Below are 27639 nucleotides of genomic sequence, written 5' to 3'. Positions count from 1 at the left end.
AACCACACGGGACCCTGCAAAACAAGTCACCGTTGCACGGAGACTTGTTTTGGTTTGAGGTATAGTTGTTGGAAGGTGGCCTGGCAGGAGTTAGAGCACCCGAGCTCAGAGTCCTGTGAGTACGGTATCATAACGAAATGGACAACAAGAGGAAAATTAAAAGTGCGTTGTTGTTGCTGTTGTTGATGGAAGCGGAAAGAGAGAGAGGAAGACCTAACAGAGAATGGCTTGACCGACATCATAATAAGAGATTGGTGTTAGAAGAATGTGCACCACTTGAGCATATTGGCACAAGACAGAGGAAAGTTCAAACAAATGACCAGTGTTTAACACGTAGGCTTTCGCGACCAATATCATCCACAATAGTTTTTTTGGGGTTAGATCGCGTAAATATATAAACGTGTTGTTACAATGTGAATGTTGTGGCTTGGCTCTCCAACACACCGGTGTAGTGCTGTACTAGTATACTACACTATACACTACACTATACACTACACTATACACCAGGGGTGTGGACTCGAGTCATGTGACTTGGACTCGAGTCAGACTCGAGTCATGAATTTGATGACTTCATACTCGACTTGGACTTGCATAACAATGACTTTGTCCCACCTCTGAGGTGTGGACTCGAGTCATGTGACTTGGACTCGAGTCAGACTCGAGTCATGAATTTGATGACTTCAGACTCGACTTGGACTTGCATAACAATGACTTTGTCCCACCTCTGCTATACACTACACTATACACTACACTATTATACACTACACTACTATACACTACACTATACACTACTAGTGCTGTACTCGTGACGAATTGGCCACGTTCTGTTTACGTGACAACCCTTACTAGTTGGCTGTGGCGGGTGGTGGCGGGTTTTAACGACACATTTATATATTTACGCGATCTAACCCTAAACACCTCTATTATGGACAAATGACGAAATGTGCAGTGCACACCTACGGGCTAGAGGCACATGGGTCGTGATGATTATAACGAGTTCATCCTGGTCTGAGTCCGGTTACCAATAACTGCATGAAAAAACCCCATTCGATAAAAAAATTACTTAATTTGGAAAAAATAAAACTCTTAGGAATTACGAATATTATTGAAACCACTGAATGATGAACATTTCTCTGCAGCAGGGCATGTGGAAAAGCGCAGTCCACCTCCACTGTGGCAAAGAAAGGGATCTCGAAAGTTGATCTGTGATGTCTTTCTCAAGCACACAAGGCGATGCCGTGTGCCCGCGTGAGAGTTGGCGTGTAAACGATTGCATGATATTGCTTCCAGGAGTACAATGGGAATACAATTCGTCGACGACAAAATTATACAACAATTGATAATTGGTTTTTTTACCCTTCTATCTGGCAACAAAACTGACACCTTTTTTGTTACAAGGAGTCATGTTTACATAGACCACATTACCTGCAGTCATAATGAAAAAAAACACAACTCTGATAATGTATGCACCGTCCTTGAAGTTGATTGGTCCACACCCGAGACAGCTTTCCTTAGAGCCTAGTCTCACATGGTGTTGGACCAGATGACGCCAAAAGGCGCATACATTGTGTTTTTTGTTTGCATTATGACTGCAGGTATTGTAGTCTATGCAAACATGACTCCTTGTAAAAAAAAAGTGTCAGTTTTGTTGCCAGATAGAAGGGTAAAAAACCCAATTATCATATTTTCACTGGCAAATGAGGTTCCAATGGTATACAACAATTAAAAAAAAAGTTTTGCTGGCTGGTTGGCTGGCTGTCTGCCTGCCTGGCGAGCCACGCGTCACCCAGCGCCAGTTCTGATCAGTTGGAGACCATTCGCCACCCACCACGCAGAGGGCAGGGGGGGGGGTGTACTCGTACACGAGTACTGATTCAAGCGTGTGCGCCGTTGAACAATCCAAGTGGATGAGTAGCAAGCGCAGTGACGGACGCGACCATGTGCTTTCTCAAGAAGGACTGCGATGCGAGGGTTGGTGGCGGTGAGCGTGCGTGTGGGATTGGATATACGGACGAGGCGGAGGGAGGGCATTGAGTGGGTCACACAGCCCTAGAATGTGGGATGGGGGGGAAGGGCAACAGGGGTTGATATCTGCTCCGGTCAGGACTCGCCAAAGCCATCGGCAACTGTGACCGGACAAAATGAATTCAAATGGCCAGGACGCAGCTGACGGGTAATGCATTGCAACGTGTGTACGTAATTCTCGACGCGATGCGTGTGATAACATTTGTTGCTTGTATGATGAGCTGTGTTGGCACCGGTTATCTACGACTGCTGTGTAATTGATGATCAAGCGCACTGCCTTGCGCTGTCTTGTGTCTGTTCTTGAGGCTCTCTAAATGTTTGTGACACCGCATCCAGGTCCGCTGCTGTGAGAGGTGTCTACTTAACACCGCGCGTGCAGGTGTCGTCACGTGTGTGCCGAGCATGTGCCGCTTGACAGCCTGGACACCCGTGCAAGTGAGACGTTCCATCTGGAGAAAATATCCAGGGGAATATTAAAAAATAAACGAAATAGTTAAAGTAACACAAAAACAAAGCCCGAGGCAGGGGTAAAGGTGAACTTAAGATTTTGATGACGACTTTTATGCTGCTCCACACAACTCGTACATATAATCTACCTGCCAGGGATATATTCCCAGACGGTTAATTACGCTCTGGCAACAGCTGATTTATGCCAAGAACAGCAGGAAACACATCAATACATCCTGAAGGGGCATTTGATGTTTTGCCACAAAAGTTGCGACAACAGCGTACATGTTGAATGCGACCGACTTTCATAAATCACAGCCCAAACTCAAGGCATTTATTTTCAGGCAGTGTACAAATATAGCTCAAGTTAAGGGGACGATAATATTCGGGAGAGTGGTGGTGTCAAGCCCAGCATCGTCCTTCAGTGTACCGTCGTTTATTTATCGTTTTAAGCGAGGCATAGACGCGGCAAAAAACGTCATATTCAGTTGAGATTATGTCGCTTTAACATACCTGTCAAGCCATTCGGTTTACCAGTATTCTTGTACAGGGTAATTGAGTATTTCAGGTCCATATGGCATGAAGCCGTTTCAATACGGGCAAAACATCTTGTTTGTTGTCTAATTGTTTGTGTTTCTTCCTTGTGATGGGAGACTTTGTAAGATGAACGTTGATATTTATAAGGTCACGAGGTTACCAATAATGTCTGCATTGGTCTGTACTAAGTTAGGCACTGATCAGGGGTTGACAGGTATGATTTAACGTCATATAAAGCCGAAAAAAATATAAGTGAACTTTTAAAAATGAAACATTATCGGCAATGGGCGATATTGCCTTTTTCATGTGTTTTTATAAATTATCTACAATTGGTTGTTGTGTGTGTGTTGAACTTGTTAAGCACCGTACGTAGCCCACTGTGCTAATCGGAGGTCGCTGTGTACACTGCCCATGCTGAACAGGTATTTGTTTTTAAAGTCGTGTATTCGGTCCGCAATCCGCTGCCTTCCTGATAATTCACCTCTCAAATTCCACTTTGCTGTACGTGTACGTATGTTGAATGTTCTTTCGCACCGTTGCTTGCAGTGCATTGAAAATATACTGACACATAGAGTAATAGCAGTGAACACTTTACAGCACATAATTGTGTTAGAAATCATGCACGGTATCATTTTTGTTCGAAAACATTTAATCAAACAACAATGGCAATATTACGTGCCTGGTCTTGTCCGATGTTGGAATCGATGCAACTGAGCCTGGCTCATATTTGAATGACCACCAGGTTTTGTAGGTATAGAGTGGCGAAGCATCTAAGCAACACAGGTGACCGGATCTTGAAATCCATTGCGTGGAGCTTTGAGCGTTAGGCTCTCTCAAATGATTGGTGGCTTTCCTCCGGGTTCTCCGATTTCCTCCCGCAAGAAGCCAAAAGACTTCAAAATAAAATTGGCCAAACATCCCACAACGCATATCCCTCCGGGGGAAAAAAATAAGTCTTGAGACTCAGTGAGGCTTTATCCTTGGTAAATAAAGGGCATTATTGTTACTATTATAAGACAACTGGCAGCGCTGTAAGTGGGTCACTGCGAATGGAGCCAATGAGGTTTGGGGTTACAGGTATTAATAGAGTCGGGGCATGGGTAGAGAAAGGGCGAAGGAAAAACAGGGATGTGCCAGGGGAGAGCCTCGTTAGGTTCGACGTAAAACCACACTTCTGCGGCCGTCTGGAATGCTCTTCGGAAGCAACTGGATCTATGCACTTTTAAATCTAGATTGAAAACTCATTTCCGAAGAACTGCTTTTTGTGGTTTGTTTTTTGTCCTTCCCCGCATCTCCTATTCACACGGTTGGCTACGTACGATGCGAAAGAAGTTCAACATACTGGACATATAAAACGCGTCTGCATAGTACGACGGGCGCATTTGCAAACGGAATTGCACAACGTACTTTGGCACGGTGTACTGTGGATCAATGTCCAAACAAAACCCCTTCCAGAGACTGCAAGGTCAAAAACTTGGTGCATTAAATCGACTATATTAAGGCCTATGACCCAGTTACACTGCGTCTGGCTACATCGCCCCCAATGCTTCGAACGACGACGTCTGGGCACTCTTGCAAGTGAGTCTATTCCTGGTCTCTTGAGATGCCACCCTGGTTAAACAAAATAAACAACACGTAAAACCCTACGACCAAATTACCTTAAAATGTGCATGTAATCTCATCATGATGTCAGTTTAACACGTAGGCTTTCGCGACCAATATTATTCATAATCAACGTTTTTGGGTTTAGATCGCGTTATTTATAAATGTGTCGTAACGGGAGACAGAGCAGAGCCTCACCATTCTGGCGAATTGCCCGATGATGCTGGATGCAATTACCAGCGAAACGTCGTACTACTCAAAAATTGTAAATGTTGTGGTTTCACGCTTCAACACACCGGTGGGCTAAAGCAGTGAACTATTTGTCTTTTGTCAACGTGACACTTTTTTACTGATTGGCCGTGTCGGGTGGTGGAGGGTTACGACAGATTTATAAATAACGCGATCTAACACTCAAAAACGTTGATTATCATCATGATGTCTTAGAAGCCAAGCAGTTTGGGCCTGGATAGCGCTTGGATGGGCGACCACAATTCCACGCCAGACTCTCGTTTACTCCTGCGGGCTGTGTTACGTGGAGACAGACAAGGGGGCAATGCAGAAACTCCATTGCTGTACTGTACTTCTATGCTTCAACCCGCAATAAACGGCACGGTGAAGTACCGTCAAATTTACTCCGTGACCCGCAAGGCGTCGTAAGGCAGTAGATTGACAAAAGGGCTGAACGTGTCCATAAGTACTTTGTGCCTGGGAACATGTATGCAGCAATTGCAGCATGCAGCATGTTTCGCTGCGGTATTGCATAGAGGCTCTTGCGTGCAAATGCAGAACCATGTAGAATACGACGTTTCGATTACAACACAAGCAACCATCATCAGGTACAAATGAATGGCTTGCCCGATCTGACGAGACCGGGCACATTTAGGGGCGATTTGGCCGCACGCCATCTTGGATTCAAGACTGGGGCCTACGGGGCCGAAGGTTGATGCCAGTGTCACGGCTTTTATTTCGTGGAAAAACCAAAAAAATTACAATTGGAATTCGCTATCAGTCAGCGTTTAGACATTTAATGAAAATTGCCATTTTAAACATTTACATGCGACCAGTTTCAAATTGGAAAATGTGTGCCACGGTGGCGAAATATTAACTACCTGGCCTGGTATGCAGGAGGTTGTGTGTTCTCCCCGTGGTCGTGTGGGTTTGTCTCCGGGTCCACCGGTTTTTCCCTCCACATTTAGAATCAACATGACGCGTTTAGAGTATTTAGCTGCTATACGTTTCCACACGATGAGCCACTTCGTTGAGCTATCATTTGTGGCCAGGTCGCTTCTGAGCTATGTCGCTTCAGTGGGAGCTTACCTGGTAATTTTTTTTAATGTTTAGTTTAGTTTAGAAATACGACCAAGTCCTCGGACCAAGGGCAACCCGAGATTTGAGAAGATGTCCTCGAGCCGTCCTAGGAGGGAGAGAGGGTGGAGTGGTCCCAGGGCACGAGGTTTGGTCATTTAGGCATCGGCAACGTGGCCCTTCCCGACCCTGCGACTCCTGCGTGCGAAAAGCGTGCAGGAGGCCCCCCCGCCGCCGCCGCCGCTCGCCGGCGAAAACGGCCTCGCCAAGCCCGACCTCTCGGCTCACGATGCCTCCGCGTTGCTGCACCGAGTCTACGGCCTGCGGGTCAGTCGCCACGCCGACGTCACGCCGCTGGAGAGCTACGAAGACCAGAACTTTTGCGTTCTGCCCGACGGGGCCGATAGCGGCGGCGGCGATGGTGGTGGCTACGTCCTGAAGGTGTTCAGCTTGGGCGAGAGAAAGAGTCGCGAGTTTTTGCTCCTGCAGTCCGAGGTGATGGCGTTCCTCCGCAAGCGAGGATTTCCAGTGCCGGAGCAGGTGCCCACGCTGAGAGGGGAAGTTGTGTCCATGGAGATCGTGGGTGAGAGCCGCGCTCCGCTGATGGCAGGAGCGAACGTATAACGGGCACACGCGCGCCGGAGATGTGCCCAAGTGGCCGAGGGCACTGATATTGCCACGGTGAATTGAGCCGCCACCGTTTGAGAGACGCTGGGTGTGAAACCAGGCCTCAGCCACTGGTGATTAGAACGAGTTTTACAAGTGTTGTGACGAGTTGATGGTCTCATCCTGGTCAGCAATGACCGCATAAATAAGATTTTTAAAAAAACATTTCTTCTTATATCTCTCGGAATTAAAGATATTTATTTCAATTGACGTGTGATGAACACTGCAGAAAATATGAAGGGTGTGACCCTATTGTTGAATGAAGAGGCCCACTGAGTAAGTTCATAAGAGAGTTATGTGATGCCATCTTCTGGGGTCATTCTCGGAAACAAGGTGGTACACCGCTAGCTGAGAGGGTTCAAAGCGGACATTTATTTTTCTACTAGCGGGAAGTACCCGGTGTTGCCCGGGCGAAAAAGACACACACACACATCGACTTACACACACACATCGACTCACAGACACACATCGACTCACACACACATCGACTTACACACACAGACACATTGATTTACACACACACATCGACTCACAGACACACATCGACTCACACACACATCGACTTACACACACAGACACATTGATTTACACACACACATCGACTCACACACATACATACATCGACTCACACACGCATATTGATGCACATACACACATCGATGCCCACACATCGACTCACACAGACACATCGACTTACACACACACACACATCGACGCACACACGCACATCGACTTACACAGACATCAACTTACACACACAGACACATTGACTTACACACACTCATCGACTCACAGACACACATCGACTTACACACACAGACACATTGACTTACACACACTCATCGACTCACACACATACATACATAGACTCACACATACACATCGACGCACACACGCACATCGACTCACACGCACACATGGACTTAGACACACATTATTATTTTAATATTTCCTAACTGAATATTTTCTTTTTAGTTTTCTGTCTACGTGAGTTTAGCGAAAGAAACAAGAAAATAGTACTTACTTAACAGTGCCGTGGTGAGGCTTAGTCCCGCGCAGAGCCTCCGGCCTCGCCTAGATTTCCCAGCCAGCCGAGGTGGCACCTTAGCAGGCTGGGCCTGGGCTGCTACCCCCCCCTACCCACGATCCCCCCGCCCGCTCTGCCGTAGTATCTACGGCCTATAGTAGTAGCATCTACCGACTCTATAGTAGTAATTGCACACATTGGGGTGGGGGGGGGAGAAGAGGACATCACACTGTGAAGAATTGACCTCAGCATTTTGTGAATTTTATTGCATTTTTAACGCGAATGACAATTCCCCCCCTCCACCGATCGCGCGTGTGCGTTGCTAGGGGCATGCGCGAATGCGTGCTTTGGCGCGCGCCGAGCGGCGTAAGTAAATAAATAAATATTATGAAATAGCACTCAATTGTTAATTTAACTACTTTAAATTTGACGGATGGTGAAATGGAAGAGCGCTGGCTCACCACGGGGCTTATGGCGTGATACCTGGATACTTTTTGTAGTCATAAACCCCACAGTTTGCGAGCCAAATCCTTCGCAAAGTTTCGTCCACAGACAGACACCCAGACAGACAGACGGACAGACAAAAATTTACATTTATAGGTAAGAAATTATTGGAATATACAATCATTTCTAGTACACTACCAGCTTTCAGCGTGCCGAACAAAAAAAGTATTCGTCTAATCATGATACTAAAGGATAATTGGAAAATTCTTAGGAATAACAATGACGACAATAATGTGATAACTGCAATCTGTAGAGCATCATGGCACACCACATGGAGTATACTGCTTGCTATGGCTGCGGCTATTGGTCACAGTGACACCTCCTCCAGTTTACCAGTGACTTGAAAAATGTCTGGCAAGAATTTCAGCCCTAAAGCCATGCCACAATCCTGTGTATAATTAGCCTCAACCGCCCTAGATGTATTTTGTCGATGTTGTTTTTAACGTGCTGTATTAACCCAGGGTCATTGACCCAGACGGCGGCTGGGCTGCATTTGCCAGAAAACATGTCGTGGAATGAATGTAAATAAAGTGGGGAAACGAGAACACGAGATTGGGCAAAGGTTACGGCCATGGTGTTTAAAGCAACCCAATGTGATCACTGCTAGGAAGGTATGATCATTGCAACGACATTAGAAACATTGCCCGCGCATTACTCAATGGAGTGCATCTAACAATCATCGCCCCACTGTTGCGAAAAATTGGCAAGACCCTTCTGAAAAAGGGCCATGAGATTCACGGAAAAAAGATCACATCGTAGAGTGATCGCTTTCAGGTTCATTTGTGTAACAAGGCCATAGCCTGCTCAATATGATTTCCACTTTAGGGACGTAGTGTTATCAGAAGGTGTGTTCAGGTGTGTTCAGGTGTTGAGAGTTGACGATTTGTGCTCGGGCACCTCTGACAATTCTATATCAGGAAAATGTTTTTTGGTTAAACTGAGATGTCATCACAGTGTATGTACAGCCCTTCTCTTATCCATCCACTGCTGGATGAGGGCCACCATACTTCAGGATGGACGGTGAAGGTGGTGAGCATAGCAGCACAGTACAACATTATTTTGCTCCACTGCAGCAGCAGCAGCGGTGGTTATCGTGATATTTCGACGATGGCCGTTTGCTTGTTCGGTCCGCGCGACTGAGCCACGGGCACATGACATGGGGGGAGCCTTCATCCAGCAGTGGATAGTTCATGACTGATGATTATAATGCATTATTGTGCTTGCTTTTCGAGGAAAGACTCTTTTCAGGCAGGGTCCTGCCAAGTTTTTTTTTTTTGCAGCAGCGGGCGATGCTAGCGATGTATATTCCAATCGAGTAACTCGCGGGTATTTTTTCAAATTCTGACCATATTCTCTGCGGCACGCAATGGCCCCCTATTGGCAAATGACGTCACCAGATCTTTAACGTCCAAGGTGAAGCGGATGTGCGCCAAGTATTTTCGGTTGATACACCGGCAGCATTTACCGGGACGGTCGCCAGATTCGAGCCACGAACTAACCTCCCAGACAGCAGGCGGCTCAAACGTGCTACCTGCCGCTGGTGTCACAATGACTACGATGACACATGTATGTTGAACTTCTTTCGCCTCGTACGTAGCCAACCGTGCAAATCGGAGGTGCGGGGGAAGGACAACAAACTAAACACAAAAATCAGTTTGATAGAAATTAGTTTTCAATCTCGATTAAAGAGTACATAGCTCCAGTGGCTTCCTAATATCGGAAGTAAGAGCGTTCCAGACGGCCGCAGAAGCACATCTGAAAGCGCGCGAATGCAGCGACCGTCTTTGTTCGATGGCGAGCCAAACGCCGCCGCTTCGAGGATGACCGGAGTCCGCGTGACGGTTTATGTTCCTTGACGAGGTCAGCGAGGCGTCGTGGTTCATTTGACGATGCTGGTGATGAACGCGACCTCTGAGTAAATGGCAGCGCTGTCGGGATGTCGGCGGTTGGCTTCGCGTGCAGTCCACGGGGCGGTGGGGCGCACGCACGCGGTGTGGCTGCTCACCCTGCTGGAGGGACAGCTCCTCTCCGTCATCCCGAGGGACGCGGCCCTCTGCTTCCAAGTGGGACGGCTCGCCGCAGGCCTCGACCAGGCGCTGATGGAGGTTCGTCTTCTGTCTGAGCAAAAGGAGACTCGATCCCCCCCCCACCTCCCAACTGCAATTGCTCGCTAGTGCCACTGCTGGCAGAAGGGGCCCCCACTAGAGGGGGCACTAGAGAGCCCCTCTAGTGGAGGGGCGCCACGGTGGTGAGATGTTAACTACCTCACCGGATATTCAGGAGGTCGTGGGTTCGATCACGACCCTGACGTCTGTATATTTGGAGCTTGCGGTGTCTCTCTCCCTGTGGTTGTGTGGATTTTTCTCCGGGTCCTCTGGTTTTTCCCTCCACATTTAGAATCGACATGCATTTATAGGATTGGGCTGCTATAAATGTCCACATGATGATAAGCCACTTCGTTGGGCTATCATTTGTGGCCAGGTCGCTTCTGAAAGAGCGCAATGTAGCTCAGTGGGGCCTGACCTGGTAAAATAAAATAAAAAAAATTGGATAGTTAAAAAAAAAACACAAAAACACTCACAACAATCATTTCAATTTGTATCCTGGACTAGTCTCAACGCAAAAGACATGTCAAGACATTGAGGGGGGGAGGGGTAGAGGATGGGGGTCAGGGCTGGAAAATCACGGGAGAGAGGAGAGAGCCCATTTCATACGTTGTAAACTATATAGATGATTAATGGAATTATAGTGATTTGAAGCTTTCGTGATTGCAGGAATCCATACTCTTTGGTTCTTTCGGTAAAGTCACGTAGGTAGAAAAATAAATAATAATAAAATAATATATCACGACGTTTCGCTCTAAACACAAGCGCTCATCCTCAAGCAGAAAAAATAATCCAGCAGTAGAACTCGCTCCCTCCCCATTTTAAAGTGACTTTCAGGAGCACTCTGGTGATGTCATTGCAGCGACGTATTATCATCAAGCGCGCGAGCGATAAGAGCCGCATGCTACGAGAGGCGTTTCGCCGCAAACATCAGTTCGTAATCGTCGTCGCCTGCACGCGTCTCTCCGTGTCAGTTCCGCAGCCCGCTGATGTCGTGCCTGGAGCGTCGCGGAGGAGCGGGCGGTGTCTGCGGGGGGGAGTGGGACCTGTGCGCTCTGCCCAGCCTGGAGGCGCGCGTGTCGCTGCTGCCCGGCGAGCGGGCGAGGAGCATCGTGCGAGAGGTCATCGCTGAGTTCCGCCAGAGTTTCCTTGCTCGGAGACGCGAGTTCCGCACTGGTGGGTCCCACGTGGGTGGCAGGTTCGGTGGACACGCTCTGGTGTATAGAGTGGAACGGTTAATAAATAAGTGTGCCTCCGACTACGTCGTCCAAGTCTCTTTGAACCTACTACATATGTAGGAAAGGATAAAGGCCAGGGGCTTTAGGGACTGCAGCTTGGGGACCTTGCAATTTGATGGGTGAAACTAAACCAAAACTATTTACAAAAACTAAACTTTTTTTATTTTACCAAGTAAGGCCCACTGAGCTATATAGCTCCTTATCAGAAGCGACCTGGCCACAAATCATAGCTCAACGAAGTGACTTATCATGTAGATATTTATAGCAGCCAAATGTCCTAAACACGTGTTGAGTCTAAATGTGGAGGAAAAAAACAGGAGGACCTGGAGAAAAATCCACGCGACCACGTGGTAGAACATGCAAACTCCAAATATACAGTCGTATATTTAGGTAGAAGATACCAGGCGGGGTAGTTAACATCTCGCCACCGTGGGACCCTCGCCACCCCGGAAACGATGGGGTGGTGGAGACGCACATTGGTGGACAGATCCCAAAATGTGGGACGGAGAGTTCTGTAGATGAACGTGCTGGGCTAGAAACCGAGACGCAGCGCAAATTTGCGACGGAGCGACGGAACCAATGAGGATGTGGCGAGCGTTGGTCTCAGCCAGGAGGATGCCGTGAGCAGGGCAAAGTGGAGAATGAGGAGCAGAGCCACCGACCCCGTACTAACGGCACAGGGCAAAGATAAAGAATCGTTGAAATGCAATACTGCAGCACGATTCTGTAGGAAACTAGATCAGAAATAACCACAGGTAGCTAACAATTGAGTATTTGGCATCACCGGGCATATCGGTGGTGGCAAAAACAGGTGCGAGAAGGAAGCGAATGGTAAAAACAAGTATAACCCGTAAAAACAAAGTTTTTCACTATAAATCCTTTATATGCGTGGCATCGGGGCGGCTAGAGTCCTCTCGTCCTCTGGCTTGAGATGGCTGCCACCTATGGGTCAGATGATTGTCTGGCAGCATTAAACAATTGGTAATTAAATAATTAAAAACATTTCCCTAAACAGTGTAAAATTTTGGAAAAAATTTTTCACGAAAATGCATTGTCACGCACAACGAGTCTGTGTGCAAAATGTCAGCTCGATTGGATCACGGGAAGTGGGTTAAAAAACGACCGAAAGATTTGCACAGTCCTAAGCAAGCAAGCGAACTTAATATAAAGGATTTAAAAAGAGGGCCTCCCCACCCCAACTCCACAAACTATCAGGGCACCGGGCCACCGTGGTGCAGCCAGGCGTACTTGTGATGAGAAACTCGCACTGTGGTGCGGCATGACCTTGCCTCGACCCCTAACGTGTACCGCGCCGAACCGACGGCAGGCCTCATCCACGGAGACTTCAACGACAACAACATCCTCGCCGTGCCGGCCGGGTCACCGCGGCCCGGTGGGACATCCCCGTGGCGCGTCAGCGGCCTGCTGGACTTTGGCGACATGACCCTCGGCTACCTGGTGTTCGAGCTCGCCATCGCCATCGCCTACGCGATGATCGACGCGCCAGATCCCGTCGACGTCGGCGGCCACGTGATGGCGGGCTACGAGAGCATGCTGCCCCTGTCCGACGAGGAGAGGGCGGTCGTTTTCCTGGTGGTGCTCGCAAGGTGGGTGCTGGTTCAGGTGCTGCTGGTGGTGGTGGAGGAGGCTCGTGAAGGACGCTGCTACTGTGTCAGTTGGAGGCAGTCGCCCTCCAACAACAACGGAGGGCAGAGGAGTGACGCTCACAACAACGAGCAGAGCACCGGGTGGATAAAATACAACAAATTGGCACAATAAGGGGGCACAGCTGGTGCATTTGCCAGTCATCTCAGTCAACCCATGGCACCTGGGTCTGTCCCGTGACCTGTCAGCACCTGGCCTGGCACAGGCACCGTGGTGACGTCACCGTCAAATAGTGGTGAATGGCGATGGGTATTGGTAAGCTGGATTATGTGTGACGAGCTCACAGATCCTTGCAAGATCTGGATACATTCCCATTAGCCAGCTCATCTGGAAAGCGAGGCTGCCACACCACCATCATGTGTCCCAGTTGAGCCTCCTAAAATGTTGGTAGCTTTAATAAGTCTGCCCGAACTGACTAATATCTTATTTAACAATTATTTATGTTCGTAAAATATTTTCGATGTATTATTTTACACGGTTGCTTTTGTTACCATTTAAATGCTGCTCCATCGCTGGACTGCGGTGAACTATTCACCACACGTTCCATGAATTGTCGCAATTCTAGGCCGCAATTCCATTACAAACCGATCGTTTTTGTATTTTGTTTTAAGTGACTTCGTACTCAAATGAGCATTGGGGAAGCGCTCAGTCACCCGTTTACAGACTTCAGCCAATGGTGGAAACTCCGCTTGGCCAGGGCCCTCTTGAAAAAAAGTGACACCACTCAAATTTCTATCGGCATCGTTGCTGTACCTCATTTTTATTTATTTGTCCCTAGCCACTTTGGTGGAGAGCAAGGGCCACCGTTGCAAAGCGAGACTCCATCCCGGTCTTTCGAGTTCTCACCTTGGTTTAGGAAGCCACTGGAGCTATATGCACTTTTAAATCTAGATAAAAAATTCACTTTCTTTTTCGGTGTTTAGCTTGTTGTCCTTCCCCCCGCACATTCGATTAGCGCGGTTGGCTTCGTACGACGCGAAAGAAGTTCAGCGTACAAATCAAACCCAAAACCACTACTACCAAGTACGTGTAACATTCACTTTTTTACATTTTTTTGGCGAAATGTTAAAACTTCCGTGTGTGGGGCGCAGGCTGAGCCAGTCGGCACTCAACGCATGGCACAACGTGGCGCTGCACCCGCAGAACGAGCGCTACCTCATGGTGTCAGCTCCCAAAGCCCTGGTGCTGCTGTGCCACCTCTGGGACCTGGGGCCACGGGTGGTGCAGGAGAATTGGGCGCGCACGGCTCAATGGTTGCGCAAGCGCTCCGTCGCCAATTCGTCGACGGAATCGGAATCTTGACGGCTCTAGGTGGGATCCGATGAGCTATGGAGAGCTCTATTTTTAAATCCTTTATATTACGTTCACTTGCTTGCGCGCTTAGGACCGTGCAAATCTTTCGGTCGTTTTTAACCCACTTATCGTGATCCAATCGAGCTGACATTTTGCACACGGACTCGTTGTGCGTGACAATTAATGTTCGTGAATTTTTTTTTCCAAAATGTTACACTTTTTAGGACAAAAATATTATATTTAATTACCAATTGCTTAATGGTGGCAGGCAATCATCTGACCCATAGGTGGCAGCCATCTCAAGCCAGAGGACGAGAGGACTCTAGCCGCCACGCATATAAAGGCTTTATAGTGAAAAACTTTGTTTTTACGGGTTAATTGTTTTGTTTTGTTCTTGACAGATGTCCAGCACGGGGTAGGTCAGCGATTAAAGCCACGCGGACCTGACGAAAGCAGAACGCTGCCACACCCGCAGCGGTTGGCCTCGTGTGGCACACAGGGCCTGATTGAGGCCTAAGCGAAATTAACTACAGCTGAGGCCCTCACATAATGAAGGGGGGGGGGTCTCTAAATTCGAAAAAACATTTTCAAGTTTTTACATAATCGGTTGAAAAATAAAGGAGATAGGGAGAGGGGGGGGGAATTTTCTCTAAAACAGTTATTTTCTTTCCGATAAGACATAAACCACGCGAATCGCGCCTTCGATTAAAAGCAATAATACTTTCATTTTAAATCGTGGCGTCATTCACACTAACAGCATCCCACAATGCTGATTATATATGAGGACCAAATCCCATATATAATGCAGTTTTGCTACGCACGGCGCGAAAGATGCCCAACAAACAAACACGTGCCAAACCCGACCACCTTTGTCTGCCTCGTCGCAGTGTTTTACACATTGTATCAGGTACTAATTTGAGGCTGAGTCGATCTAGGGGGAGGCCCCGGACCGGTTCAGATAATCGTCACTGGTGTTTGCCAATGAACAGGAATCGAACTTGGAACGCTGGGTTCATCGCCCAGCGCGCTAACCGCTACACCACCGCTCCCCCATACAACAGGCACATTTACGAACAATATAATTCATATCTATATTCTTGGTGCTTTCGGTAAAGTCACGTAGAAGGGAAATAAATAATAAAAATATTCTCACGACACTTTTTAAAAAAATTCTTGCTGTGGATTTCACACCTGATGATGATTGCTTGTGTTGCAGTCGAAACGTCGTGAGAATTTTTATTGTTTAATATTATTTTATTATTTTCCTTCTACGTGACTTTACCGAAAGAACCAAGAATATGAATCCCTGCAGTCACGGAAGCTTTAAATCAAAATATAATTCATATCTGTCAACCCATACGGTTTACTCCGTATTCTTATGCAGGGAAATTGAGTTTTCAGGTCCATACGGGGTACAGCCGTTTCAATACGAGCAAAAAAAAAGTGTCTTATTTGTTTGTGTTTCTTCCTTGCGATGGCACTTAGTAGGATGAACGTTGAGATGTATAAGGGGCACGGGGTGACCAATAAGGTCTGACTTGGCCTGTAATCAGGTAGGCACTTGATAAGGAATTAACAGATATGTAGAGGTGAGTGTGATCGTGGTGAGTGTACTCGTGGTGAGTGTACTAGCTATCATAATTCATGAAATATATGAAAAGTATGAGCATTCTCAACAAATGTTATACGCATAAGAACCCTCACTGCCGTGCATTATGAGTCTTCACACCGCGATTGCAGTATTAACACACATCGCTGATTGAGTGAATCGGGCGAATATAAAAATGTCTTAACGCACCGATGTAAATGCACTTTTTTGACAATTTATTACAAAAAATCAACGTTGGCTGTCAATGATCTGCTGCTTTTACTTTAGGTGATGACTGAAGGTCATCGCGCAATGCGTGCGCTGTAACTGGGATAATCTATTCCGTTACCTAAGGGGCCGTCCATAAATGACGTCACACACCTAGGGGGGGGGGAGGTCAAACATTTGTGACGATGTGTGACGAGGGGGGGGGGTTAAAAATATGACGTCATATCAAAATGCCCAACTTGAAATAAATAGACAACACGTTCTACTTAATTAAATAGACTTTTAATAAATGTTTTCTCCTACAGCATCAGAGTGCAGCGTCACATTAAATACGCACTACAATGACAATAGTTTAAAGCGATTTGAAGCATGTTTTATTTTTGGGGTAGGGGCAGATCTTTGTGACGTCATATTTTAGGGGGGGGGGTCTGACTTTTTGTGACGCCGTGTGACGAAGGGGGGGGGGGGTCAAAAATCGTCCAAAATCGCGTGACGTCATTTGTCTACGATTCGCTCTGCTTGGTTTACATTTGAAAGAATGTCGTTTTCTTTTTGAAAACTGATTTTAATATACAGCATACTTCATTCGTGCGTTATACGCGATGTCTTGAATCGGGCGTAATGTACAGCAGCAAAGACGCGCGCATAATCGGACACTCAATTCTACCACGCTCCTGTAAACACAACACAAATCACAGGCGAGTCGCCGTTCCTCTTGAAGGTCCCAATTCAAATGGCCTGCACGCACACACACACGCGCACATTGCATCTCATCCGGTGCCGTTAATAAAAACCGATTACTTCAAGTGCGCAGAGTTGTCGTCAATGACTCACACAGAGACCCACAGACTCACATGAAGGTCAATCGACTTGCATAGAAACCCACACACTGACACTTGAGACCCATAGACTCAACACAGAGGACCCACACATTCACACAGTCCCACTGAGAAACTGCAATGCGCTGGCAGTGGCTTCATCTGAACGCTCTCACATCGAGACCCACAGACTCTCACAGGGTACCCACAGACTCACGTAAGAGACCAGGCCCACAGCCTCACATGGAGACTCCACTGAGAATCTGAAATTCGCCAGCACTGGCTTCATCGTCAGCGCTTTTCTCAAGCAGCCGGGTGACTTGCATCCCACTGGGATTTTTGCACACAGCGTTGGTGTACGGTGTTTTGTTCTGCAATATTTTGCTGTCTTTTCTTGGATTTTCTGTTTGCACTTAGTCACATTCACTTTAAGATGTTTTCTTGTTCATGTTTTTATTTTTTGTTTGTTGCGGTTGCACCCGATTCAAGAGCTGAATGGCTCACAGGGCTATACCAAATAAATGAACTTGAATGTGCATGTTGTGGCCACGTGAAGTGTCGAACGCCCGCTGGCAGGTCAGGAGGCAGACCCAGGTGCCATGGGTCGGCTGACTGATAGGACTGGCCGATGCACCACCTGTGCCCCTTACTGTGCCAACTTACTGCGTTTTAGCCACCCGGCGCGCCGCTCGTTGTTGTGAACGTCGCTCCTCTGCCCTCCGTTGTTGCTGGAGGGCGACTGCCTCAAGTTGCGCAAGAGTGTCCTTCATGAACCTTCTCCAGAGGCCGATCTTGGCACCGCTGGTACCAGTCATCGGCAAGTCCACTCAGCTCCACGTCATCCTGGACCACTTCACTCCATCTCTTCTCCAGCCCGTGTCGCATCCATTTAGCCCCTTCTATTCGGCCGAACAAAATATTTTTAGGCATGCGGTCGCTGGGCATGCGGGCTACATGACTCAGCCATCACACATAAGCGCACACACACTCATTCACACCACATGTATCCTCATGAGCTCACTTTATTTTCACATTTAGCACAAAAAAAAGGGTACAATATACACAGGAGTGCAACACGCATTATGATATTCACATACGAATGGAGAAGTCTGGACAACACATCAACACACCGGCTGCGCAACACTCTTGACCGTGCCGACCCGGAGTGTCCCACTTTTGTAGAGGAAACCTTTACAGCAGAACCATCAAACACCCACCACCCCCGCCCCACTACAGTTCCCAAAGTCCGCCGAGTGGAAGGTCATGGCAACGCAGGAAAGTCGACTGATCTTTCACGAGGCCAGGACTCCCCACGCCCGTGTCTGAGGGTTCTAAGGTCAACTGTAGTTTAGATTTTTTTTAAATATCTGAATGCAACCGCAACTCACGAAATAACAAAATTAACCCAGAATGCACCAAATCTCGTCAGATCTTTGAAGCTCAGCCGGAGAAGAGCCTGGGTTTAGTGCTTAACTTGAAGACTGTCTGGGAAAAGCAGACGTTTTAGGCCTTGCGCTGCAAGTGGGCCAACAGATGTCGGTGTACGTTGGTTTTCTTAAATCCATCTGTGCAGTTGTTGAGTGTTATCCCCCCCCCTTCGTATGCCCAGGTTCTCCCCGAGTTTCTCTGGTTTCCTCTCACGAGCCAAACAAGCTACAAAGGAATTGGTCAAACATCTGAAAGCTGGAACATCATGAATAGAACATCTCATAACCAGTCAAGATTTCCTGGGTAAATGAATAGGGGAAAAAAAGATTCTGACAGTATTATCATCACCCACAGATTCGCATGTGAGCGGGCCTTAATTTCAACCATGTCCCGCAACCCGGCACACCACATCCAGTACTCACTTATCACACCACGGCCGTGACTACACAAAAACAAAAATCACGTGTGCCTTCTCCGGTCTACCAGCGACCCGGAAAATATTCCATGAGAAATGTAAGGCCTCCTTGCGTGCGGGCGCGCCACGCGTGAAGACTGAATGAACTGCGGGGCGCTTTGGTCCTCTGGTTGTACGTGAAATGTACGGGGGGTGGGGGGTGTAGTGATGGTTGGCCAAACTGGATGCGGACCGCTATAAATTCCGTGCACTGCACAAACCCCCGGAATGAAACCACGGCCTCTGCCGGATCACTGGGGGGGCAACCAGCGAGTTAAAAAGAGGTCAGAGTTGAAAAAGGTCCACCCCCACCCACCCCCTTCTCTCCCCCTCACTTGTGAAAATGACTGAACAATTTGTTCGATACAATTCCATTGTGTCAAAGAGATCCAACGGATTATCTTTCGTCTTGGCTACACGGCCATGCGTGTGTTGTGTGCGTGTATACATCTCCCGTTTGTCAATCCACTGCTGGATAAGGGATCACGCCACCCAGCACAGCAGTGGGTGGTGAGGGGTTATCTGACCACACGTCAGCGTGTTTTGGTAAAAGGTCAGGGGGAGTACAGACACAACATCGATTTCGCTGCACTGCCCTCTACTGCCCGGATCGCCCACTACGACTGCACCTGTGTTTTGTGCAAGATGGTCGCCCATCCGAACAGTATCCAGGCTCAAAACCTGCTCAAGATGAGATCGGCGCGCGGTTAGACCGCAGGTCATTAGGGGTCGCATGCGGACACTTCCATAACAAAAATCGCATTGCATTGTGGTTTGCGTTGACACAACACTGCATGTGGGCGTCACGAGCGACGAGCCGCCATGCTGTGGACCCTGGGTAATAATCATTGGCAAATAAAAACAGATAAAGTAGGAGCTGGATATAAGCACACCTGCTATAAGCACAGTTCTTATATGGCAACACATTCTTACGTTACACTGGCGGCCTTGCTCTGTAAAGGGTGTGCTCATAGCCAGATTCTACTGCAACTGGCGGGCGTGTTAGGGAAACTTGATAACCCACACAACAAGCAGCTCACCTTCGTGAGAGGTAGGGCTTTGTAAAAGAGAGTAAGGGGATGGAGGAGATGATGGGAGCGAATGTTTCGAGGCCACTGTGCGGAACATCCGTACGGGGGAAGTTGATGGGATGATTGTATTGTCAAGCGCTTCAAAGAAGTCACACGTGGCGTTAGAGAGAACAATAACAAGTGTGGGTTACCAGGTCATTCTGGGACACCCCTCGATTGTGGTGCAATTGCTAGAGACCATAACGACAGCACCGTCACATTTGATCATCAACCGCAACTAAATAATGATTATTAACATCTAAAGATTCCAGTAATAATAAGCCACTTAACATAACCATTCATGTCTCCCCAATCTAAGTTCACCGAGCGAGCGATGTCGATTACAATGATGTTCTAAAGCGTTTGGAGAGATTAAAATTGAAACAACGAGAGCCTAGTCTCGACATTTTACGACTTGGAAAAATTGAAAAACCGGCATTTTCATTACAGGCCCCTCAAATGTAGGACCAAAACATTTTTGACTTGGGTGTTTTTTTTTCCCCACAAACTCAGACCTAATCGAAGTTTGCATCTGGAAATGCTGAAGGGAGACAAATTCCAAACATGACATCAGATTTTAAAATCCGAAAACTGCGATTTGCCTTCTTAAAAATTCCGTGGGCTAAAACTTGCGTGTGTTCTGTCGTTTGTAAGCTTGGTCCTGTGAAAGTATTGTCTGGAAGCGTTGAAGGATGTCAAATCCAAACATGACATCGGAATTTTAAAAAATTCGGCATCCGCATTGTTGCTTTATTTCAGCCTTAGCCTGTTCAGGTTTGCGTGTGTACGTATAGACGGTGCTTTGAAAGGGGTTTGGCCATTCAAAACACGTCGTTTTTCAATAACTGAATTTTCAGGAGACTTCTTTTTGGAAGTGCGTGGCACACAGGGTGGTGCACTGCTTTGCAGGATTTTCAAATGGTTACTTTGCACAAAGGCACGATATTGACAGTGTAATTGGAAAACACATCGGCAAGCACCATCGGGAATATATTCTTTAACATTCATTTATATTTTTGTTATTTTTTCGATTTTTATATTTTACGTGGCGAAAGTTGTTTTTGCGCCGATTTTTATTTTGCTTCTCACCTGCGCCAAAACAAATACACTGAACGTGAAATATATTCGGGAGAGGGGGGGGGGGGCGGAGCGGGAAACTAAAACAACACGACACAATAGTTCAAAGCTAGGCAAACGTTGCAGCACGCTGCACTGAAAATCTGCGTGAACTACATGTGAACGCTGTTTTGTCGACAGCGCTGGATGCAGCAAAAATACGTTCCTAACGCACAAGCAGCTACGGCAGGGAGCGATGAGCAATGTTGTGATTAACCACAGGTTGTCGCACCAGGACGTAGCCGTGCAGAGGAACGCAAGCATCGTTTCTGGAGGATAGCTCTCTGTAACTGGACCGCTCGCGTCTCTCCTGTTTTGTTAAAAAAAGGCACTTTGGAAGGCGTAAAACTGGCTACACGCGTTATGCCAGTACTATCCTGTGCGCAGGTTATGCATGTAGGTAAATACTAGGCATGTACGAATCAGACTACCCCCACCACCCAGCAGTTCGACGTATCGTCACGATTCCGGGCGCTGCGATGGATTCAAGATTAAACAATTTAGTTTTAATGACCAAATGTGGTGAACGCGGCACATCTAGTGGCTGCGGGGATTAGGTGACCGAATCAATGAGGTGGATTGCATGGATGGAATGCAAGTGGCTTCCCAGTAAACGTGGAACTTCTGGGCCAGCGCAAGAATGAACGTTCGACCAACGTTGGCCAAACGGTTTACTGAGCGATTCTAACGCTCACTCTTTGCCACGTGTTGTGAGCATACGGAATCACCGTCGGTCGAGGATTCGATCCGCTTGCGTTGTTACATGACCGATAAAAACACCGGTCCTGCAAAATGGGTCACCATCAGTGATTAAACTCGCCTTTGTATTGATTCACGCTTTTTTTTCGTTCTCGTCTCTACGGTTTTCGTTCAGTCGACTTTGCCCGACTGCAATGCGTATCGTGTCGCTCAGATGTCGTTTGCATCACTTCTAAATAATCAATTCCCAAATGCACGATTAGATGCGAATCTTTGCGGGTGTAGGAGTCGTTTATTATCTATGCATAGCGACACGCCTAGTATTTGTGTATGCACACCCATACTTACGTGTACAGATATGCATATGCATGTAAAATACTACGGGTGATTTTCTGATTTAAAAAAATATTTGTTTGCATTTGTAACAACAATTATGGATCTTTTTATGGATTTTTTTTACCACTTACACGATGTACTAATTTTTATGCGTTTTTGGGTTTTAACAAGTGATGTCACGTGGCCATTACCTCATGTCACGTGACACCACTCTTGGCATGAAAGTGACCTCACAAAAAGGTGCCATCACTTTTTCAGATCAATAAAACGATTATTTATTTATTTTGCCCCAAATTTGACGTCTTCGGCCTGATTGTCAGATTTTTTCAGATTCGTCCGAAAATCTGGAACATCCCTAACAGTAACACATATACACCATAATTCTAACAGCATGCATTTAACATATCTCAATGTACACGTCTACTGTATAAGATTGTGAGTGTACCTGTTACAGGGTGTCCACCCATCACTGAAAAACATTAATTACAGTGGACTGCAGTCCGAGCTCGGTTTATGAAATCACATACCCAATCACACTTGGTGATGTGAAGATTTCATCATCCGGGTCTCATGCCCCCCCTCTCAACCGCCACGTCGACCATCGGCGTTGACACGCATCATATCGAGAGTTAAAAGTCCCAGGCGTTTGCCAACATCCCACCTGCAATCGTTTCACATACTTTTGTCGTGTGCTGCTGTCGACGACCATTCTAGAAAGATGGATGATGGATGCAGCTATTTTGTACACTCAGTGCGCGCTTTTTGTGCGTGCTGCCTACACGGATTCGCTCAAGGTTTTCGCAATCGGCAAATGCACGCAACGGTAAGGAATCTTTGCTGCCAATATTTCAGCCAGGAGGACACGTTAAAGATCCCTTGACGTAGTTCGCAACATGGCGTTCATCACTCTCCCTACTGCCATCCGAATGCCCCAGGTCAGTCTTGCACGAGACCATCCTGCATGAACATAACAAACTAGAAACTTGAACCGCACAGTTCAATTAGATGTATAATTATGATTATTTAATTATGGGTACATTCAAGGACACCCTGTACAGGTAAATGTGCTATACACACGAATATAATTACATAGGCCTAAGTAAGCAATGTCAAGGTACGCCCCAAACAAACATATAATCCATGCATGTGCTGCGTACACATACATGGGTATATGTTTGTACATGTATTTACAGATGTATATATCTGCCAACATGTCGCTACGTTTATTATTAGCGGACTTACATGTATATATCTGTACATATGAATGCATGTGTGTAGGTATGAATGTACACATGCATGTATACATACATGCATACACACGTGACCTATGGGAAAAAAATGTATGTGTATGGAAATATGTATACGTGTCAATGTACGCCCCATACAAACATATACCCATACATGTGTTGCGTACACATACATGAGTATATGTTTGTAAATGTATTTACAAATGTATAGATCTGCCAACATGTCCCTATGTAAATTATTAGTGGACTTATATATTTATATCTGTACATATGAATGCATGTGTGTAGGTATGAATGTACACATGCATGTATACATACATGCATACACACGTGACCTAAGGAAAGCAAATGTACATGTGTGTTGAAATATGTATAAATCCGTGTATGTACATATGCAACAAGGCAGTGGGTGACCAGTGCCTCCAGGTTGAGGAAACAACAGCTTCCACTTCAGGTTTGTTCAAACTCCGGCAGAGGTCGCAAACGGGTACCTGTACCCGGCCGGGTACGGGTAGCCGGGTATCGGGTACGGGTATCGGGTACCCGGTTGTGACCTCTGACCTCCGGTGACGTGAGATTGAGAGTCACGCGTACAGGCCTCGTGTCAAACCACCGCTGCACGAGGACGACCACCCACGTCGTGCTGGTCCGTTGGGGGTTACGCGACCACAATTCACCGTGCCGGTCAGTGCGGGTTAAAGGTGGACAAGAATGGACACGGGAGCATAGAAGCACAATACAACAATGGGTTTTGTCTGCGACGGTCCTGTGCTGCCCCCGCCCGTCACTTGGTGCGTACAGGTGGATTCGTTGAGAACTGGAACGTGAAAGAAAAGTGTGATGATGATGATGATGAAGTTTCATTGCTAGGGACCAATTATGGACCAGTTTCTCCCGGGAAGATATGTGCACCTGTCCCAGAGGTCGCAACCGGGTACCCGATACCCGTACCCTACCCAATACCCGGCTACCCAGCCGGGTACGGGTAGCCGTTTGCGACCCTGGTGCGGCCGGGTACGGGTACAGAATCAAAACCCGTTTGCGACCTCTGACCTGTCCGGTGGAGAAAGCGCCGATGGAACTGCTGCTCAAGAATATTATTCGTGCCCTCATCATGCCCCTTGATTAATCATGGAGGGACTCCTCCTCTCTGTGGACTCCACAAATCCCCCACCTTCCTAAGTGCAAGTGATCGTCCAGCCTTCTAACTTGCACCCATCAATGAGAACGCATCAACCCGGTACTCCGATCCCTCCACTGTGCTCTCAACCTGATTCCGACTCAACTGCAAGATGGAGGATCTTGAAGACGCCTTCAATGTCTTCAAGATCTTCCATGGACTCTAAACGCTCCTACCTCTCCCCCCCCTCACTCTAATCACCTTCAATATTCTCTGCACGCCAGCAACTAAGATCTCCCATCTTACTGCCCCCTGTTCAAGTCCAGGCCCAAAACTTTCCTCGTCCTTCTTGTCTACGATCATCTCCTATCTCAGAAATGTTTCAAAGAAGAAAATGAGTAAATACGTTCCTGTTTTGGGCGATTCCCAGGGATGCGGATTTAGACGGTCTCTCAATGCACTTGCATCGTATTGCCGATGAAGCCAATGCCGTCGCATTCCAGTTACTCAACGAATCCACCAGACGCGCGCGCCATCGCGCCCGAGACTGGAAAACCCGAGATGGCGCTTGTGGCCTCCTCAACCTGAAGCCACGAAAAACCTCCTCTATGCATTAAGTGCCTGGCACGAGCAATTCACATTTTTCAGATTCCGTATTTAAAGATCGCACCTGTCCAAAACCAACGGGCGCCACGTTCAAGTTGAAACCGGTTCCTTGCGAAGCCTTGGGCGGTACCGGTGGGGCGAGTGGAAGGACGCGTCTCACGGTGGGCCCCCCCCCCCAACCAACCAACTCCCCCTTCTCTCTCCTCGCCGTCCGCTCGATCCCCACTGCCGTTCTAGTTTCTGTACCGTGCCGCCACATCGGACCACAGCCTCTGCATGTCCTCCAGGCCCCTGGTCCAGAGCTCGCGTAGCTTCACCCAGCCGGTGCGCGCCGTTATCAGCAGGTAGTCGGCGTTCTGCGGGTACCGCAGGATCGTGTAGCGGGCCATGACCAGCGACTGGCAGAACCTGCGGGGAAGAGTAGACCATGTTGTTGTTGTTGCCCTTGCTGTTGTGACGGTTACAATTCGTTTGTTATTCAAGAGGTTTTTTGCTGCCGACTTGTTTATCGGCTGCGATGTCAGCGACCAGGAATCGCAGCCATAGTTGGATCAAGTCTCGTGGTCAGCAGCAGAAGTGCCAGCGGAAGGAATGTCGCAGTCTTCATCTTCCTCGTCTCCAGCAGCAGCAGCAGCGTGATCAGCAACATGATCGTAAACAACATCGCTATAAGTGTCTTTTCTATAATCATCATCGTCATCAGAAGCATCCGTAGAAGTGCTGTTAGCAACACCATGGTAATCAGCATTATTATGTCTAAACTGCTACTGATCCCCCCGTTCACCAATACACATTAACCAGCATGGTGAAGTATGGTCAATCACCCCGTGGTTTGCCGCACGATCGAGTTTATCGGATTCTCGCCAGACCTGGATTAATTCTCGTTACGCAACCGCCACAGGATTTTGAAGCCAACGTTTTCCCCGATGCGGCCAATGACGAGCCGGGCAGACCCGACCCGACCTGCCCCGGACCGGCCCGGCCCCCCTCCCCCCCCTCCGCTCTCACCTGCATGCCACCAGGAAGTAGACGGCCCTCCTCTCGTCCTCGCTGAGGGGCTGCACGCTCTCGTAGCCGGCCAGGACGTGACCCCCGGCCTCCATCGCCTCTCCGCTCTCCACCATCATGTACATGATGGCCATGGCCAGGTCGTACACGTGGTAGCCGAACATCATCGAGTTGAGGTCCACGATGCCGGAGACGCAGTGTCGCGGCGCTCCGTTCGCCGTGTTGCCCGACGCCGACTTGGGCCCCGGCTGCCGCTCGCTCTCCGCGTCCACCTCCTGCACCAGGATGTTGTCGTCGTTGAAGTCACCGTGGATGATGCCTGCGGCGAGGGGGAACGGCACACGCGGCGTGCGCAAACGCGTTACGGCTCTCGTCGTCGAATTTTATTTCGGCCGTTGTCTTTTATCGTCGACCGTCCTCCCCTTTGTCGTCGTCGTTCGTGCCCGTGACGTTTTTATTCCAGCCGCACAATTGGTGTTGCACATTGCCCGCGTGTGCGAGTCTAAGAACGGCCCCGCAGAGTCTCAGTGATTCACCAACTCCTCCTGCCTCCAAAGGCGCTGAATTACAATAATCCACCAGCGTCGTACACGCAGAGCCGCGCATTCCAACCCCTCCCCTCTCTCGCGTGTGCGAGTCAAAGAAAGGCACCGCAGAGTCTCAGTGATTCACCAACTCCTCCTGCCTCCAAAGGCGCTGAATTACAATAATCCACCGGCATCGTACAACCCTGTACGGGGGCGAGATATGGAGCGGTGTGGAGTGGTTTGCACGCTGCATCACGAGCCCTCGATTCCCGGCCATGGAGAGCATCACTGATATCCGAACCAGTCCTGGGATCCTACCTCCTCACCGACCAGCGTGGTGGAGGTGGCAAAACAACCCCATTGCCCCCCTACACAACCTGGGAATGCCTTCGTCCAAATAGTGCATTGATAAAGGTCTGTACATTATTATTATAAGTATATGTGTGAAGCCAGGCCCCAGCTTTAACAAAAAGTGTTTAACACAATTTAGCATCCAGTGAAAAATTATTTGGTAGAAATTACAATTATGATTTATACACAGTCGGGTCTGAATGTAATAACCCTGTCATTTGATTTCACCTATGATCAGTGTGTGTGTGCGCGAGTGTTCCCCATTACATGCATTGCCATCTGTGTGTACTGGGTAAAAGTAATCACGTAAAGCGCAATGCAAAGAAAATGCTTGGCACAAATGAATCACAATACCTTGCTGATAAACCATCACACGGACTCGGGTCATCCTCGCAGCGGCTTTTGGCTAACCATCCAACGAACAAAGACGGTCACCGCATCGCGCACTTTCAGATGCGCTTCTGCGGCCGTCTGGAAAGCTCTTCTTTCCAATATTAGGAAGGCACTGGAGATATGCACTTTTAAACCTAGACTGAACACTAATTTCTTTAGAACTGATTTGTGTGCTTAGTGTGTTGTCCTTCCCCCGCACCTCCGATTAGCACGGTTGGTTACGTACGGTGCGAAAG

At 47.9% G+C, this 27639-nt stretch overlaps 2 protein-coding genes across 3 annotated transcripts in view; one reads left to right on the top strand and one right to left on the bottom strand.

Moving 5' to 3' along the window:
• The first annotated feature begins 1802 nt into the window (after positions 1-1802).
• LOC133354121 (hydroxylysine kinase-like) lies at positions 1803-15561 on the top strand. The gene is made up of 6 exons (XM_061570709.1): positions 1803-2173; positions 6129-6499; positions 10076-10218; positions 11193-11394; positions 12784-13063; positions 14213-15561. Exons 1-6 carry the CDS (start codon positions 2142-2144, stop codon positions 14421-14423), a joined length of 1239 nt encoding a protein of 412 aa, XP_061426693.1. The 5' UTR covers positions 1803-2141; the 3' UTR covers positions 14424-15561.
• A 2491-nt stretch (positions 15562-18052) lies between these two features.
• LOC133354291 (hydroxylysine kinase-like) overlaps positions 18053-27639 on the bottom strand; it is a 36899-nt gene continuing 27312 nt past the window's right edge. For both annotated transcript variants that reach the window (XM_061571030.1, XM_061571031.1), the window contains exons 5-6: positions 26133-26451; positions 18053-25532 (exon numbers count right to left, since the gene is read on the bottom strand). In XM_061571030.1, the coding sequence (XP_061427014.1) occupies positions 25358-25532; positions 26133-26451 (494 nt within the window). In that variant the 3' untranslated portion in view covers positions 18053-25357. The remainder of the gene's footprint in view (positions 25533-26132; positions 26452-27639) is intronic.

This window comes from Lethenteron reissneri, chromosome 46 (assembly GCF_015708825.2).
Source record: "Lethenteron reissneri isolate LAM-NWPU_2019-01 chromosome 46, ASM1570882v1, whole genome shotgun sequence".
In the NCBI taxonomy this organism is placed as follows: Eukaryota; Metazoa; Chordata; class Hyperoartia; order Petromyzontiformes; family Petromyzontidae; genus Lethenteron; species Lethenteron reissneri.
The sequence above is the reverse complement of the archived record's forward strand: the minus strand, read 5'-3'. Positions and strand labels throughout refer to the sequence as shown.

Excerpts from the sequence above, each read along its gene's own strand:
- LOC133354121 (XM_061570709.1), top strand. The coding sequence starts at position 2,142 with ATGAATTCAAATGGCCAGGACGCAGCTGACGG. Across the intron at positions 2,174-6,128 it reads GGCCAGGACGCAGCTGACGG|CGTGCAGGAGGCCCCCCCGC; the intron begins GTAATGCATTGC and ends GCGTGCGAAAAG. Across the intron at positions 10,219-11,192 it reads TCGACCAGGCGCTGATGGAG|TTCCGCAGCCCGCTGATGTC; the intron begins GTTCGTCTTCTG and ends TCTCCGTGTCAG.